The sequence below is a fragment of the Xiphophorus maculatus genome, chromosome 22, assembly GCF_002775205.1.
Source record: "Xiphophorus maculatus strain JP 163 A chromosome 22, X_maculatus-5.0-male, whole genome shotgun sequence".
Taxonomy (NCBI): domain Eukaryota; kingdom Metazoa; phylum Chordata; class Actinopteri; order Cyprinodontiformes; family Poeciliidae; genus Xiphophorus; species Xiphophorus maculatus.
In genome coordinates, this window is record NC_036464.1 from 24,871,057 (window position 1) to 24,889,509 (window position 18,453).

Here is an 18,453-nt window from a genome sequence, read left to right on the forward strand (position 1 = left end):
ACAAATGTCATTCATGTGAATGTGTGAGATATTATTATGACACTGTTTCACTTTGAAAACTGATCAAAAACATCTCACTTTTGATCTGTGTAGTGCGAGGGCAGGTGTCCTTTACAACTAGCCAAAATGTGCTGAAACAGAGGATTTGATCACCCCACCCCGGCCTGTTGTCTTCTCATCCATTATGATTCAGACTGTAGCATATCTATCTGTGTTTCCATTGAAATGGCACAAATTGGAGTACCATCCATCCATCCATCATGTAAACACACTTATTCCCATATTGTTGCTTGGGGGGGCTGTCTACACCGGTCATCTGGGAGGGGCAAGATACACCCTGGACAGGTCTCCAGACCTGGTATTATAAAAGTACATTTCCTTAATGGAAACACTGCAATTTAAAGAAAAGAAAAAAAACTAAAATTGTGTTTTGATAAGGTTTTTGCGCCATCATATTGTATTGAAACTGGTGTATTTCACAAAACTGCAATGGAAAGGCTTTTTTTCACATCGCATGAGTCGCTCCAGTTTGTATACAGCATCAAAGCGCTTAATTCCTCGGGGAATGGGCAGCTGACTTCATCTCACAGCTTCACTCAATTCATCAGAAGTTGAGTCATTTGAAAGTGTTGAACCCACAGCTCTTCTGTAAAACCACTGACTACAGCCGGTGTCTCCTCTGTTGGCTTCTCGATGATGAGTGCTAGTGCCACGTCTGAAGTCTGAATATAATCTCATATAACGATTTACATCCGTCACCTCCGTGATTATCAATGACTTATTGCATCAACAAACTTATTCACGTGGGATTTTCATTGCATTTCTTATTTAATGGAAACATTGTAATTGCAAAATTAAGTTGGGTTTTTTTTGTTTTTTTACGTCAGCAGAACATCAACAAACTGTTGCGCACATTTATATTTTAAACACGGCTACTGTAAGAAAGCTTACATCATGCAGTTTACATCACCAGAGTTTAGTGGAACGATTCCTTTTGAACAGGAATAAACTTCCAGCAGAACTGGGTTCAGATGAAAACATGCTAAGGATTATGCATGTGTACTGCATGCACGTATTAAAAACCTTGAAAGTGTTTAGACAGCCACCATGAAGACTGTGGAGCTCAGCCAGGGGAAACATTGACGCTCATTTTGCATAATGCTCAGGTTAATGTTGCTGTTATAACCCACTCCCCTTTTTTCCAGGAACCTGCCGCATGTTCTGAAAGCACACAGCCTACAACCAGAATGAGTCGGTGTAACACAGGAGGGCTTGCAGATGTGTTTTTATTGTGGGACCATGAAATGAAAGGGGCTACAACCAAAGGAATCCATCTTATTCTTGGTTTCTTACACCAGATATGCAACAGGATTTGCATTTTGAATGAAATTAAACAGTTTTGAGCATTTTGGTGAAAACCTTCTGCCTCCAACCCAAAACAGTGGAGCTAAGTTTCTGATGAAACCTGTGCTGCTAAACCAAAGTGTCAGATTGGATGAATGAGTGCAGGTCTTTGATTTTCATGTCTCTGCAGGCCTCGCGCTACCACACCTTACAACCCTCACTGTGATTAAAAGCATCAAGCCACTTCAAAACACCACTTACCATTTTTAATTCCTCCTTAGGAACATATTTGACAAATTGCATGTATTTACAAGTTTCAGTTTCTTAGCTCTCGGAAAGTAAAGAATGGCTAAAGAAAGTCCTTTAAAAATGCTTTCAGGAAGTATTCATCTAAAGCCTCGGTATTACCAGCCGACCGTCTTGCAGATGCGAGAAACAAGTAGAGCTCCAGGGTGTTGACAAGTACCTTCTTGTTTTTTGCTTTGAGTATTTTTTTTTTATTTTTTTTTTTATGTATGTGATCTATTTTGATCAGGTGACATGTGACTAAAGAGATAGTATAAACATAAACACACCAGCAAATACTCTGACTGTTAGAGACACACTGCTGACTGACTTTGTGGAAGTGGTGTGTGGGTGCGGGTGCATGTGTGTGTGTGTTTGTAGCTCCTTTCAGTCTAGACACTGCCGAGGTCTGGGTCAGGTATTGGCATGCCATTCACCTCCATTCATGTGTGGAAACAACCACATGTCAAGCAAGGGCCCACTTGGCTGCTCTTTCATAGCAGACTTGGGTGGTCAAAACAGTGAAAAGCTGGGTTCACCTGCACGGAATTACGGCCCTGAGCAATGAATTATGATGTGGTTTATATTTCATCTCTTGAACTGCATCCAAAGCATGCAGGTACATGCTCTCGCATTCCCAGTAAAGCTGAACAATGCTCCACTGATCTTGGCTACAACATACATTTGATAACTAGGTGCCTTAAACTAAAAGAAAATCATTGGCATGTAAGCCCGGCCTAAGTAAGTTTAATTTGAGCTATTGAATTGAAGTTTTGGGATAGATTAAGACTATCATCAGTAACTTTAACTGTGTTTTTTTTTCTGTTCTCTTCTGAGCTTTGAAACCTGACTCTTCAAATGTCATGCAGTTAATTAAAAAAAAAATATTCCAAGAGTTTTATGTTGCAAGGGTCATTGAATATATTTCTGAAAAAGGGTCATACATCAAGAGAAGACAACTGATTTTGAAAGTTTGTACTCGGTATATGATTTTTATGGTAGCTTCATGTGAGGTGGAATATTTTTTTTAAAAATCTAGAAAATTAAATGATATTTAAATAGAAAATAATTTGCATTTTGATGAGGGAAATAAATATTTGATCTCCTAACAACCATGACTAATGTTGGCTCCCACAGACCACTGACACACCCTGATCTTAGTGATGTTGTTACCCGCATGAGAGACACCTGTCCCAAATTGTCCCCTGTATGAAAGGCCACCTGCCAACAGACTCGGTGACACTCCAACATCTCCACCAGACCAAAGATGTCTGGTGGAGACAGAAAATCTATGGAGGGAGCTAAAGCTTTGCGTTTCCAAACGAATGGCTAAACACCTTAAGGATTTGGAGATGACCTGCACAGAAGAGTGGGCCAAAGTTACTCCTGAAGGGTGTGCACACTTTATTTAAAAAAACTACAGGAAACGTCTGACTGCTGTGCTTGAAAATAAGGGTTTTGCCACCAAGTACTAAATGATTCAGTGTTACTAGAGGGCCAAATATTTATTTCCTTCAATGGAATTCAAATTCATTTTAATTTCCCATGTGATGTCATTTTCTCAGTTCTCCTTTTGATATTATATGTCTCTTGACATTCTTCTTTTTTTATTTAAAAAAAAAAAGAACGTCATAATTTTATGACACTTTTAAAGCTAGTGGGGCATCAAATACTTGTTTCCTTCACGGTACATAATGAAACAAGTTGATCAAAGAGAGTCTTTATTTATATAGATAGGCTGGCCAAACCTAAATGTGCCATATACAAGGTTTTACATGGTGGTTATGGTGATACAAAGTCTTTGTTTGTGGCTCTCTGAAGGTGTATAGTTGTACTATACATACGCATACCTGTCAAGTCGCCCGTTTTGGCCGGGAAAGTACCATACTTTACTCCTCTGTCTTGGCGTGCTCCCATATTAGTATTTTCCTGTAAATTTTCTGTATTACAGTAATTATGCCACTCTGTCAGTAGTCACCTCTCACTCATTCAGCAGTAGTCGGTAGTCTTACGGTTGTTTCCCATATTTGCCAAAACCCTCTACTCTCCCCGCTCCGACAGCAGTGTACTCAAGTCCAAAATTTGACAGGTGTGTAACATACAATGACCAAACAAAGCCATAGAGAAAACAGATTAGAAACCATGTTACTAATGGAAAGATCAATATTCATAAAGATTGTGTAGAGGTGTGAGGCAGGTAGAAAGTCCTACTGTTGGAGCAACAGAGAAATTCTCGAAAACAGAAACACAAATCTTTTTACTGGTCCGAATGAAATAAGTCATGAATTGTCTGATCTATACATGGTGCAGATTTCTAATCCTGGTTAGACTTGAAATCAGCCGTCAAATGTCATTCTCTGCAAAATCTGCTACAACGTGAAAAAAGCAGCTTTTTAAGAGAAACTACAACTTAGTTTCTCTTTTTTGTCTTCAACCAACCAGCGTCTTCTTTGGTGGAACCCGTTTATTTTCAAGCTGTTAAACTTCGATTCAAATTCAATTTGAAAATACATAACTCCAAGAGAAATTAAATCACTGAGGACGTTGTCGGTAGTGTGGATGGTTGTTGTGGATAGTGATGCTGTGAACAGGATGGATTTTCTGTAGCAATTAGTTTTGCAACAAATCTGAATAGTAAAAAATCTAAGCTGTTGCTGTATGACATGGTAACAGCTTCATATCTGAGCAGCGGAGATGATATTTCACCTGTCCCAAATGACGGCTTCCAGCTGCATTCTCATCTGCCCTGACCTCATTTTGTTCATGGATTTTTGTGCATATCTCTTGATTTCAGACACAGAACGAAATACAACTGCCGCAAGCTCCGCCTAAACACAGCTGAAAAAGAAACGTTAAAATTATGTCTTTACACAAGTATTTATTATGCAACATATAACATCTGAAACCTATGACCTTCTCTTAGCAGATTAGGACTTGTGGTATGGTGTTCTACCTAATCAAACTTCTTCACATGGTGTGGGGGAGGATGAATTTCATTTAATTAGCTTCCATTTGCCGTAAGGCTACTCTTTCTTCTTGATACACAGGTGTGGATCCTAAAGGGAGGGCTAAGCAAAGATCAGAAAATGCTTCCAAATTTATTCATTTTCTCCTCGCAAAGTCAATAGTATTGAGTATATGCATTAGATTTTTATATTGCGACATGTATTCCAATCAATCAATCAAGTTTATTTATAAAACACCCAGCAGTTCAAAGCGCATTACAGAATAATGAAGAATTGACCCACAAGATAAAACCAAACAGTATCCTCCCCACTCCAATGTGGAAAAACACAATTGTGTGGAAAGTCCGCAGAATGTATTCCACAGTATCATAAGATAATAAAGCGATTATGCTATGATGACTGAATTGGAAATCCATTGTGGCCTGCAGCAATGACTTAAGTGTGAACTAGTTGATCGATGTGCTGATTTACAGGCATTCCTGCTTTCACAGCATCTCGCCGTAGTTTGTCAAAGACGGCCTTTATTAGTGGGGATGTGCATCATTTGAATATTTTTAACAAAGTGTATCAAAATTCATGTATGTGATTGTTTGAAGTGCCTCGTAAGCGCCTGTTGCGAGCATGAAGGTGTTTTTTATGAGTTTATCGTAACAGTCTGGATGCATCGTCTGCTTTGTCACAGAGAGCCCACACTGCCCGATGTTGTTCACGGAGCTGCTTGGCAAACCCAGCTGAACATGGACAAGTGACAAATTTTAATGTCACGCAAATCTTGCTTTGGACCAAGTAATTCTAATTTAGCTGAAGGGATTTCCTCTCTCCATCAAAGATCACTTAAGCAAAACTAGCTCATGATACAGAGAAAAATATACTCAGATTTTTCACTTCGTGCTTGCACGCTATATTTTCCTTTAACATATTTACGTACCAGTAAAATGCACACAGCCTTGTTGAATTCTTTTTAAACAAGTTAAAACAAGTACGGTAAGCACATGGCTAATTTGAGCAATCTTTGAATTAGGCACAGGCCAAGAAGTGCAATAAAAAACAATGTGCGCTGTTAAAATAAGCCATAAAAACATTAAAACAGTTGTGTGCAGGATTGCTTTTTCAGTTGCATATTTCAAGACGCAGTTGGTTTGTTTCATTCTAAAGATGACAATAGTGAAAGTCGTGTGGAAGCAAACTGCATCACTGTCAACATTTCCTACTAGTGTGGGTTTGCCTAAAGAGGATGTGACAGTGGGGATTTACCTTTCTTTTTCTGTGTTGATGTACTCTGGCAGTCACTTCCTGACATCTTTCCCATTAACAAATGTTACCAAATTTAGAAATCAACTGCAAGTGTGATTAATACATATTTTAATTTGATTACCTGTAGATGGCAAAGGCATGTTTTTGCGTACAAGGAGGTTGAACCGGTGATTCAACATGACTCCATATATGAATCAAATTATTTAGATGCAAACATTTTTGAACATTCTGAGAGCAGTTCTTATCGACTGAATCATTAAATCCACATACAATTTTTATTATTACAATGTACAACAGTTTCTACCTTTATTTAAAGAAACCTGCAATATAAAGGAGTTTAAGAAATTCAGCTACTAGAATTCAAGTGCGTTTTCAAACTGCAGTTCAGATGGCACATTGGAAAGAGGAAAAAGTATCTTAAATTTAGGAAGAATGTCTTGGTGTGTCTTAAGCTTGATTATAGAGCCCAAATGACCGAATTCTTAATGGCGCACATGCAGTTACCTGGTGGGCGAATCTGATCTGCCAATCAGGGACATTGGCTGATTATCAGACCTTTGCTAAGGCAGATAAGAGCAGTGAATAAGATTAGTTTTTAATGTAAGTATTGACCAATCATCAATCTCTAACAATGAAGGAAATCTGGAGCTGATTTATTGACTAGTTTATGTTTGATAAGTAAATATTCCTCTTATGGTGATTGAAGCTAAATGCAAAATTGATTTCTTAAGCAAAAAAAAAAAAGGCATCTGATGAGCAAATAACTTTGGATGGAATCAATTACTGGTTGTAATGGTTTTCAAGACAATTTTCCAAGAACTTCTAATACAAACATAATTCAGGTACCTCTCTGAGCACTGGGTGTATTTTCCTGTTCAACAGACAAAGCACCCCTGATCCAACAGAAGGCATACGGAGCACAGCAGGGATGTGTTTTAGTCCCTAAAGAGCATCAGTGTGGGCTTATCTTGGACTTTAAATCTCCACAAGCAGACCTGATTTTTGATCTGCTAAACAGGCTGAAAGAACGTTCAGCGAACGAGCTCACTGCTCTGCAAACAACCACTTGATGACTCATTTAAAATGATTGATGCATCTTGTTAATCTTTCCATAAGGACTTGTGTATTTCTTAGTTTTTGGGAAAAAAATCAGTAATCATTCCAGCATTCAAAACAGGAAGTCAGGACTCAGTGGAACTATCGCCCTCTATCAATTTCATCAGGCTTATCTCAAGGATGTGAAAATGTAGTAGCACAACTGATAGCATTGGGACCCAGACAGCTCCTCCACCTGCAGCAGTTTTGGTTCGGACCGGGTTGTTTTACTGAAAAACTGCTCCCTGGATCAGCATCTGATGGGTTCTGGATTCATCGGCCTTCAGAAGGCATTTGAATTGGTTACCTATAGCTTGCTTTTATCTAAAATCTGATTTTTATCTTTTCAGTTGAGACAATAAGCTGGCATCTTGTATGTTAGCTAGAAACGAACCAGAACTGTACTCATTTATTGTAGTTGTTACGAGTAAGTAGTCTGAAGACATCGTTTAATATCTCTTTAAATGAAAAGTTAAGATTAGCAGTAAAAAAAAAAATAATACTAATAATAAACTGATCGGTATTTTATTGTTTTTACCATTAATCTTCACTTTTCAGTTAAATGAACTGTTTAAGGGCTGTCTAGGAGCAGCTGTTGTGAATTAGCCATGGCTGTAAACACTATGAAGGAGGTATTAAGATTGTTTTGATCTGCTTATTGTATCTGCCCCTGTGAAATAAACGATAAAATAAAAATAAATTGTGTGATTTTGCTTCAGACTGTCATCAGCTCCTAACAGATATGTTCATGTCATGAACCCTGGTAGTCAAAACAGATACTGGAATTGCGTGGATATGTAGCAGTCTATGTTCTATCACTTTAGCTGATCTGACTGGTGTTCAGCTTGTTGTTTTTTTTTTTCCTCTGTCTGTAGCTGGACAGCTGAAGGTAGGAAACATTTGATAACTTAATCCTAATTGAAGGTTTCTGTTCAAATGAGCCTTTTCTTGCTCAGTGAGTGTAACTCAAGAAAGGCCACGGCTGGTCTTTATTTTGGAGCTCTTTGGATACAATGACTTACAGTGACGTGGAGTGATGAAGGCCCACATTGCCCCTTCCAGGTATTTTCTGCTGATGAAAAGGTTCCTTTGTGCTTCTCTCCCAATACCTGCCCAAATGTCGCTGGTAAAATTCCTCTTAAGGACCAAGGTTACCTGATTTTTTTTTTTTTAATTATTATTATTTTTGTCGTAATTTTCGTGCTGAAGAGTATTTTTCTTATTTTTTTTAAATCCAGGGAATTTGTATATTCGCCTTTTAGATTAAATCCACCCTCACGGGTTGTGCGCTTGTACAATGTCAGTGTTTTTGCAACATAACAAAGCAACATGGAACAGAACGGTATGTCATTCAAATCGGTGCTTTTCGATCATCTGGAATGGAAACGAGACACCTCTGGGTTTTTGAAAATTCCCCAGGGTTTTTTTGGGTTTTTGTTTTTTTTTTTGCTTTGGATCTCTTACATTTCTGCTGAAGTCCAAGGCACTTGGTGGATTAAGCAAATGAGGTCTGCTGACGTGTGCACAATAACTCCCACTGTTCATCTTACCAATAATTGTTGTTTAGTTCGGCTGCCTTCTGAACTACATTAAGCACACATCATGCATGGTCCTCCACTGCAGGAAGTGGTTTTCCTGTGTTTCGAACAAGTGATGCTTTGACATTTCGTAGAAAGTTATTGAAATGACTAGAGATTAAATGAACATGCTTATTTTCTTTTTCTCTGTTGTTCCAGACAGAGTCATTTCCGAGCCTGTTGAGGACACGGACACCACCAGCTTCATGGCAGAGTTTGTAAGGAGTATTTCAAATGTTCTTCTTTTCCCTCATCTTCTTCCTGCCATCAGTAAACCATACCACTGTTGCAACTTGCTCCCTGTCCAGTCTGTTTTGTGATGATTATGCATTGTTCTCGATTAGAAAGCTTTGCAAAGTCTTGCAGTAATCTGCTAAGAAATGTACCAGAACTGAACACACTGTGCTGCCAGAGGGCTCATCGCAGAGCAAGTTACGGCAGGCTGCTCTACGTCTCTGCGTACACGAGAGCCGAGGCAGAGCTTCTCTTCCTTAATTAGCCTCAGCTTTGTTCACATGTAATGTGGTCGTGTTTGTCCTTGTCTCTCCTGCAGTCCTTGGAGGCCAATTATCCTGTCCAAGTCACAGATCCTCACGGTAATAAATGCTCTTACAAATTTGGAGTGTTATGCTAAGCATGTGTGGACAGTTTTAGTCGGGAATATAATGTGCTGCACCGAAAGCCCTAAAGAGCCATTCAGTAAATTCAAAATATTACTGTCAATTCGCTTATCTCAAGAACTTTATCACCAAGTGAAACACTTTAAGTGGATTAATTACACTTGGATGGAAATGTGAAAGCCTTTATTTATGTTAAGCATGATGATTTTCCACTCACAGGTAATGAAGACGTCACATTTAAAACTGGGATATTACATCAGATCAATAACAAAACAAAGGATACATTTTTAAAAACAGATGTGTGGACTTAAGGAAGCACATGTTTAATACCTGCTTAAAAGCTATTTTCAAGTGGTCCTTTTAATCCGACAAAAGAGCCTCAAATGAATACATATTCTAATTTATTGAATATACTGTAAGGAGTTACAAAGCAAAAACAAAAAAAATGTGTTTAGGAAATGAGTAGTTGGAAGTAAAATTAGTTGCACCAATACAGACTACTTTGTAAATTCACTTCCAGAGGAGAGCTGTCTAATTCTGTCAGCTAAATGCTTTTTTCCCCACATCATTAAAAATAAAACAGACATATTTATTTGTTTATTAATCATTTATTTGTCTTTCTACATATTTGAGAAGTGAGTATAAAGCAGATTCTGCGCTTTCAATCAACATGGCAGAATGTAAAAAAAAAAAGTAATATGTGTTCATGCGTGTAAATGAAAATGTATCTTTTGCAAAAACATATTAGCCCATTCCCCCCACCGGACCCACAGCCTCAAACGTGTCATACATAACAACAACAACAACTATAACGGCTGATCACATGTCACATGGTGATGCTGCAGCTCCTACAGAACCACATTAAGGATTCTCAAAACGTTTCTGAAAACGTTCCATGTGGACACGAGTGTTTCTGAATACGACAACCCATCTAAAAAAAAAAAGAAAATCATTCCCAGGTGGGCGGAGCCTCAATGCAGACAAGATTTGCAAGAAATGACCTTTTTTTTGACCTTGAAGCTCTTATTGCAAAGTCAAAAACCAACAGTGATACCCACAGAAGCTCTTTAGTAAGATACTGACTGTTCTTGAGGAGCTCACAGAACCCCACTTGAGCTAAAGCTTATGTGCTGGATCTATTAGGGTAAATAAAGCTCAGACATTAGAAGAATGAGCTTTGACATTTAATGCTAGATGGTTTGATATTTGTGGTAAAAAAATTAAAAAAAAAATCTCTACCAAAAAGGTTCCAGTTAGAATTCTCTTAAGCCTAAATGTTTGTCTCCCAATCAGTCAATCAAAACATGTATGTGAGACGCTATTTAAGACCCACAATCTGCTGGAACAGAAATTACAAACTGAAAAAGAGATTCTGAATAGAGCCTTGAAGTAAGAACATTCTCTGTTGTTAGATGACCACTGTTTACATGTCTCTTTGCCAATACAAGGAAAACATCTAATCCTGTGTGATCTGTAATATTTGTCTGGCAGATGCTGTGACATTACATCTTAGCTCCATGGCCTCTGGGTACCTGCACCCCTCCTCTCAAGACAAGATCAGACAGGTCAGTTGGACCATGGTGTTCTTTTTCTAAGCTGTGTTTGCCTTAATTTGCTAGGATAGCATCATGTTACCATTTGTAATATTATCTTTGGGTTACAGTCAATCGCACCGGGGTTTAGCACACAAAAAGAGCACATTGTAAAAACCTCAATTAATCGAAAGGCGTAAGGACAGATACAGGAAAAAAAGAACTAACCGATTGTCCTAAGGGGAAAAAAGCCATGCAAAACTGCTGTTGTACCAGAAAGGAGGTTGTCATGAAAGGAATTTCAGTCATTATATAAACAGCCAGTTGAGTGCGGTTTTAAGTTCTAACTTTGAGTGGGTGTAAGAAAAAAACCTTTGCTTTGGCCGTGAGATTAAAAAGTGCAGCGGTGTCTTGTTCATGTTGAGAGTTCTCAATGCTACTCGGCTAGCTGGCCTAGCAAAAATTAAAACCTATATAAAGCACCATGCAGTGTCAATATGATCACCTAACCACAACGAAACACAATCAACCAGCCTGTCAAATGCTTGGAGATCTTAGTCTGAACACTTTGGATGCTTAACCCATGTTCAGAGGTCAGAAGGTCATTCTTATGCCAAAATCACTAACAGTGAAGATGAAGGTGTGAAAATCATGGTGCTGGGATTTATATATACGTATATATAGTTGGGTTTTTTTTGTTTGTTTTTTTTCAGCTAAAATAGTGGAATATTGTGAAAAAGATTACTTTTTTCGTCACTCATTTCAGAAAAATTTAACTCGTATATTATATAAACTCATTACACATGGAGTTCAGATATTTTTGTAATGTTGAGTGTAATGGCTTATGCATAACGAAAACCCAAATTACACAGTCTCAGATATTTTGAATATTACATAAGATCAATTAAAATATATATATTTCAAAAAGAAATGTCAATCTTCTGAAAAGTAGGTTTATTTCAATACTCTGAGGGGTTAAAGGTCGGGGGAGCTTGCTTTGCCAATCAAGCTCCGTACCACCATGGTCACTGCAGCAGCTGCTGGTACTATTTGGAGTTTGGGTCGGAACCAAGTCTGTCTGCAGAGGGAAGCATGGAGTTCTCTAAAATGTGCTGGACACCCTGCTGAGTCGACTAGACTTCATAAAAGTGGACCAGAACCAGCAGATGACATGGCACCTCAAACTGTCACTGAGTGTAGAAACGTCACTCTGGACTTCGCATAGAACCCACCTTACTGTTCTCTGCTGGACAACACACAGGACGGATGAGAAGAACAGAACCATCATCATCTTCAGAAGAATTGTAATGACAATGTTAAGGCTGGATATGTTACCAAGAGCCAGTAGTTAATGCTGCTTGAACTGAACCATTTTTAGCATCACAAACTAACATGCTTCATTCAAACTCGGATGATTTAATCAACCAAATTATTTGATGCGTTATTGTTTGTGGTGTATGTCTGAAGACAAAACAACAGCTCACAACCTCTACCACAGTACCAAAACACATATAGCACTACCCGCACTACACAATGTGGCAGTAAAAAGATAAAAACTCCATTGATTTGATTGATTAAAATAATATTTCAGCACACTTAGTGTTTAGTCTAGAATCTAGATGGCCACATCAAAAGCTACGGAGGGCTGGATTTGGCCCACGAGCCTTGAGTTTGACACACGTGGCTTAAATGAAAACTGTTCAATCGTTCTCATTTATATCCAATGAGTGTATCCTGCTGTTGCTGTGATATCCTTATTTTCTTCATGATGAGAACATCTGACTGTGGCTCCCAGATGTTTTAGAGCTAAGGAATCTACAAGCGTGACAGTCTTTTTTTTTTTTTTTTATCACGTTGAACCGTCAATATTTAGACAAATTAGGATTGTTGGTGGAAAGTTTTTCCTCCCCCCACCCTAAAAGAACGCACCTACCACACCTTCCTCTTTAGGTCTGAGAACGATGCGCAGCGTTTAATTCCTCTTTAATCTGTGCTGTGAGCAAACAGGTTGTGGTTTTGGTTTGCTGCGCAGCTGCAAGCTCCTCTAATAACAGAGCAGCCGCTCTGAGGATAGAAAGACAGCTTCCATCAGTCTATGGTATGCAACTTTCTCAAAGGGAGCTTTGATGGTAAGACGCTTTTAGAAGAAGAAGAAGTCATCAGCTGAAAGTGGGGAAGAAAATCTGACCATTCACAAATGTGTATTGATGAAATATTGTCCCCGGGGGACATGGAAGCAGAGCCTTGATGTACTAAAAATGCACCGCTGGGTTTCTGTTTTAACACGTTTCACTGCAGGAGCATCCAGGTAGCGTCTGATCCAAAGCACAGCAACATGAAATATAATAGATTCACAGCTCCGAATATTGTCACTTAGACATAACCGCACTTAATTTGTCTTAAGACTGGGCATTTCTGATTCCTGATTTTTCAATATGAGGGATTATTAATAACACTTTTAAATAACTATGTTCATGTGCACCTAAATAATGCCAAAGGCTTTCCGCTGTTAGTCCTCCTGTCAGGTGGCACAATCTAAAAAGATCAATGTCGAGGTGCAGAGGAAGAAACGTCGTTCAGGCAACTTTCAAGGTGGAGGAGGCGTTGTGGCGTCGCACATCATCTACGTCAGATCAAATCTTGTCAGCACTGTTTCACACAAATCATGTGTTGCATTAAGATGCATCATATGTACAGTTCCTATTAAATGTGTACAGTCCCTTGGAGTTTGTATTATTTTTGTTGCTTTTTCAAATCAATCGTAAACAAAATGTGTCTTTTTTTTTAAATACAAAAATAACTGATTTCTGTAAAATGACAGAAAAATAAAAATATTTGACAAAAATAAATTATATATATATATATATATATATATATATATATATATATATATATATATATATATATATATATATATATATATATATATATATATATATATATATATTACATTGGTTGAAATGGGTTAATGGGTTAAACGGTTGGTAATATCTGTTGCACACTAGTACAGGATTTCTCTTTATGGATTCAAATAGATAATTATCACCCTGTACTTATCTTGTATAAATTATGTTATTAACCAAAACGATAACCACCTCTTTTTCAGGGAGGAGTGCATTCAGTTTTTTGTTTTTATATATATATATATATATATATATATATATATATATATATATATATATATATATATATATATATATATATATATAATTATTTTAGCCTTTGTTCTTGCCAAGTGTGTAAGATCCCTGCACAGGTAGAAATGACTGTGTGAATAAATGTAACCTGTATGTTCTGTGCTTGTAGCCAGTTGAAGATATGGAGGACTGCACTTGCCCAACATCTACTTCACCAGGTACAGTTTTTTTTTCTTTCTTTTTAACTCAATTCAGTTCAGTTTATTTTTTTCGCACTAATTTACAACATGTCTTCTTAAGCCAATTTACAACAAATGTCAATTCAAATCAGTCATACAGCCGTTAATATTGACCCCTAGTTATTACACCATATAGTCAAGTTTGGTTTAGTATCCATACTGAATAAAAAGGTTATCGACAATTTTTAGGGTTGTAAAAGTAAAGTGAAGTAAAAAGTTAACGACAGTAGCTCCGTTAGAGGATTCATGTAGAAGAGAAGTGCAGATAAACTGTGTGGGTTTTGAAGTGAAGATGGAGGATGAAAGAGAGCACGGGAAGTTAGTAAGACCTCAACAAGTGACTGTATATGAGACAGGGACGAGATTACACACTGAAAGAAAGGATCAACCGATTCATCTGTAGCAGGAGAGAGTTAAGCTGGAGTCTAATAACTAAAGGATCTGCTTTCCATTCTACTTTTAGAGCCTCTTGGAATCACCAGTGAACCTGCAGTCTGAAAGCAAAGTGCTCTGTTTGACACACATAGAACAATATGTGCCACATGTAATTATTGCAGAACCATTTAAGCATTAAAACTGCAATTTGTGTCTGAAGTGTTTATTTCAAAATTCTACATGGAATGCCAGCTTCCATAATCTGGATGGTAATCTCCTGCATATGTTGTCGGCTTATTCTAAAATCTCTCCAACGAGCACACAGGAAAACTAATGGAAACCCTCCATTATCAGCTAACATTAATTTGTATTTTGTATGATTTAATGACATATTTAATCAATTAGCCAGAATAAATAAATTATGTCATCTATTAAACCAGTAGGTAATTTTCTTAAAAGAAGGAAAACTGTCTTTTACATGTTTATTAAAACTCTCACTGTCTCTTCAAAGTGGAACATGATACAGATAATCTGGGGGGAAAAAAATCAAGGTCCTCTTTTCCCCTACTTCACACCTTGGTCAGAAACAACCGATCAGAGCCAGGAGGAGGGTCTTAGCGCTGTCAATCAAGCTCATGTACACACTGCTCACAGCCTCGTTCACCACACCAGAGCCTGCTGTGAAAGCTCAGGCTAGTTAGCACGGCCACCGATGACGGTGGATAAAGTTTTCCTTTAACAAGAAGTTGCTGCTCTGCTATTAGAGTCGCAGCAGCTGCATCAAACTGGCAGTGTTGAGCGGTGGGTACACTTTCTGAAATGTTACATTATTTTAACGCAATTCAGAGAAAAACACATCAAACTTAAGATCAACATCTGCTTTTGTGGAGGTATCCCCATAATTAGTAATCATTAATTTGCAGCTGCTGCTCCTTACAGTAATTCCTACAGACACTGGCTGGTTGAATGAATTTAAAACTACAGTTTTCTGAAGTTGTACTTACATGATCCAAAGATCTAAGGAGGACCACAGGATATTTTTTTCTCTCTCTTATGACTCTTATGGCAGTGATGATGAATAAAATGATTACCATATTGGTTAGCATGATGTTAGAGACAGGCTGGGTTCCACACAGTCTCTGAACTGAGCTCCTCTTTTTGTGCCTTTTGTGCTCAGACTGTCCCAAACAACTGCAGATTCTCGCCAGCCCTTGTGAAAAATGCTGCTGCCCGGCGCCCCCGCCCAAGATCAGCGACCTCATGAACGACAAAGACCTGCTGGACTCGCTGCGGCTGAAGCTGGACCCAAACCACTGCACCATCAAAAACTGGAAGAACTTTGCGAGCCGCTGGGGAATGAGCTATGACGAACTCACCCTGCTGGAGCATCGGACCCAGGGCTCCCTGTCTCACAGCCCCACCCAGGAGTTCCTGCTGCGCTACAACCAGAAGACGGTCACCGAGCTCACCGAACTGTGCCGCATCTATCAGCGCATTGACGTGCTGCGGCTGCTGCAAAGCTGGATAGAAAAGGACTGGCCGTCACGTTGGCAGCAGACTCACTAATAAGTTGAAGAATGTATATTTATCTGTTTGTTTCTTCTCCCAGGGTGTACATGTTTTAGATCTCTTTTATATTTTTTGCATCCAAGCTACAAGTGTTTTTTTGTTTTTTTTTAGGCAAATTCTTAGAAAATGAACCTTTGAACAGAAAAAAGATAATGAGCAGACAAAGGAAAATGAGTGTCAGTCTTCTGGTCAGTGACACTGAATATAGTGAATACGTGATTCTGAAACGTCGAACACAGATGTGTAGGTAACAGGGTGATTCATAGACCTCAGCTCTCCGCCTGTGGTGTCGATGCTTTTGGAGAGCTGTCTGACGGTTCACACCTCTTCCAGTATAACGTCAGAACAAACACACGATGCAGCTCATCAAAAGTGTTGCTGGGTAGCTGAGGAGAAGTGAAGACGACAATAAATGAGATTCGTATCACAACACTTGCTTCGACCATAACGCAGCCAATTCAATGAAATTCAGAAGTACTGTTCGTGTCCCAAAGGGAAACTAAATGTTGCCGTAACTTGTATCATCCAAGTATCTTCAAAGAGCTGCAGCGGGTGGTGATGCTGTGGGCAGGAAGGACTGCTGCTAGCCATCAGTGAAACAAGGGCTGGAGAAGTACCAAACAGTCCCGTTCACAGATTTAACACCGGTGTTTGGTTGTTGTGGCGGTTCACATTGTCACCTCACAGCAACATATTCTATAATATAAACCTCAGCTGTGCAGCCCATTCTCTCTGCAGGCATTGTGAATGCATGGATTTTCTCCAGGCTTCCAGCCTTCCTCTGAGACCTATGACATAATACTTTTTACATGAATGGTTAGGCCTGAGTGTAAGCGGCCGGCTGTTTGACATACTGGTTCCCAGACCAGGAAATACCTGATACTTTCCCGTTGCTTGCTTTGATTAAAAACCTACATTTAATAGGGTATAACTGCACAAAAATCACAGTTCCATACTTATTCGAATTTTAAAATCACAGCTCAGTACTTTTAAGTAGCTTCACATTAAAAAAGTGAAAAGTTAAGCACTGACTGGAGATTTGGTTGGATTTTTTTCAGTGAATGAAGTACACGCAGGCATAACCAATGCTATATTGTTGTATATTCTGTGTATAAACACAGAATATACAACAATATAGTCACTTGAAAATGGTCAGTGTTCATGTTTAATATGTTTTAAATGACATTGTGCCCATATTTGAGAATAAAACATGTTTAAATCCCTTTGGAGTCGTTTCGCTATTTCAACAACCTAATGTCCGAGCTGTACTTGAATGCAGCGTGCTGTTGGGGAAAATCCCCTTTCATCAACTGACTAGCATTTTATCTAATGTATGGCGTTTGGTCTGGCTGGATGCTGCAGGTAGCCATTTGGACGTCAAGAGCCTCATGTTTAAACGTTTCATAAGCAATGTTTCATGCACAAGTTGCATAAAAATTAACGTTGCATGAAAGTATATGTAGATAAACTTTTGACCTGCTGGACAAATGTGCAACAGCTACTCGAACCTTTTCTTTGGACAAAAACAATGTCTGACTCCATTGTTTTTTACTTCAAGTAGCATTGAACCCAATGCTTTTCATGATTTTAATGTTTTATTGTTTAAACCTAAGTGATTAACTGAATCACATTTAGCCTAATGCAATAACGTAACACCTAGAAAACATGTGAAAACATAAATTGGATGAAAACAGCAAATTTCCTCAACTTTTGTCACATGCAGACCTAAATATATCTACATGTAAATAAGACGTATTTACAAATGTAAAATGTAAATGTGCACTGATGCACATGAAATGCAAAATGATCTTACTAAAAAACAAAACGGGATCAGGTCAGTACTCCACACAAGTCAGTTATGAATATTCTTAAGGTGGACAGATCACAAAAGCCCATTAATAACTGTACAAAGATGCACATAACTGTGGCATAGCGGCAGCATTGCACTGCTGGAGGACATCACCAGAAGGAGGATATAAAGCAGGGGTCTCAAACTCCAGTCCTCCAGGGCCGCTGTCCTGCAACTTTTAGATGTGCCTCTGCTGCACCACCTGAACAAAATAATTAGGTCATTAAGGCTCTGGAGAACTGATCTACACAAGGAGGAGGTCATTAAGTCATTTCATTCCAGCTTTTTGTACCTGTGGCACATCTAAAAACTGCAGGACAGCGGCCCTCGAGGACTGGAGTTTGAGACCCCTGATTTAGAGGGAGCCTGTGCTCCCTCTGAGCTGCTGCCATGTGACGATGATTGGCTTATTAGCCACTTCAGATTGCCCAAGGCAATCATCCTTGAACTCTATGACCCCAGCATTACAGAGCTCTCTATTTCATGCAAACTGGGATGTACAAAGGAAAGATGTGCAGCCACATGCCTGCTCACAGTTCTATACATCAGAATTATTTTGTGTGTTGCTCTTTTCAACACACAAACGAAAAGTGTGTGCTGAAAACACACAC

At 38.7% G+C, this 18,453-nt stretch overlaps 1 protein-coding gene across 3 annotated transcripts in view; it reads left to right on the forward strand.

Annotated features, from left to right (window-relative positions):
* edaradd (EDAR associated death domain) overlaps positions 1 to 17,209 on the forward strand; it is a 30,726-nt gene extending 13,517 nt beyond the window's left edge. For 2 of the 3 annotated variants that reach the window (XM_023327491.1, XM_023327490.1), the window contains 5 exons: positions 8,681 to 8,739; positions 9,075 to 9,117; positions 10,633 to 10,706; positions 13,980 to 14,028; positions 15,602 to 17,209. In XM_023327491.1, the coding sequence (XP_023183259.1) occupies positions 8,728 to 8,739; positions 9,075 to 9,117; positions 10,633 to 10,706; positions 13,980 to 14,028; positions 15,602 to 15,990 (567 nt within the window). In that variant the 5' untranslated portion in view covers positions 8,681 to 8,727 and the 3' untranslated portion in view covers positions 15,991 to 17,209. The remainder of the gene's footprint in view (positions 1 to 8,680; positions 8,740 to 9,074; positions 9,118 to 10,632; positions 10,707 to 13,979; positions 14,029 to 15,601) is intronic. The other variant, XM_023327492.1, reaches the window with a different exon arrangement.
* The last annotated feature ends 1,244 nt before the right edge of the window (positions 17,210 to 18,453 follow it).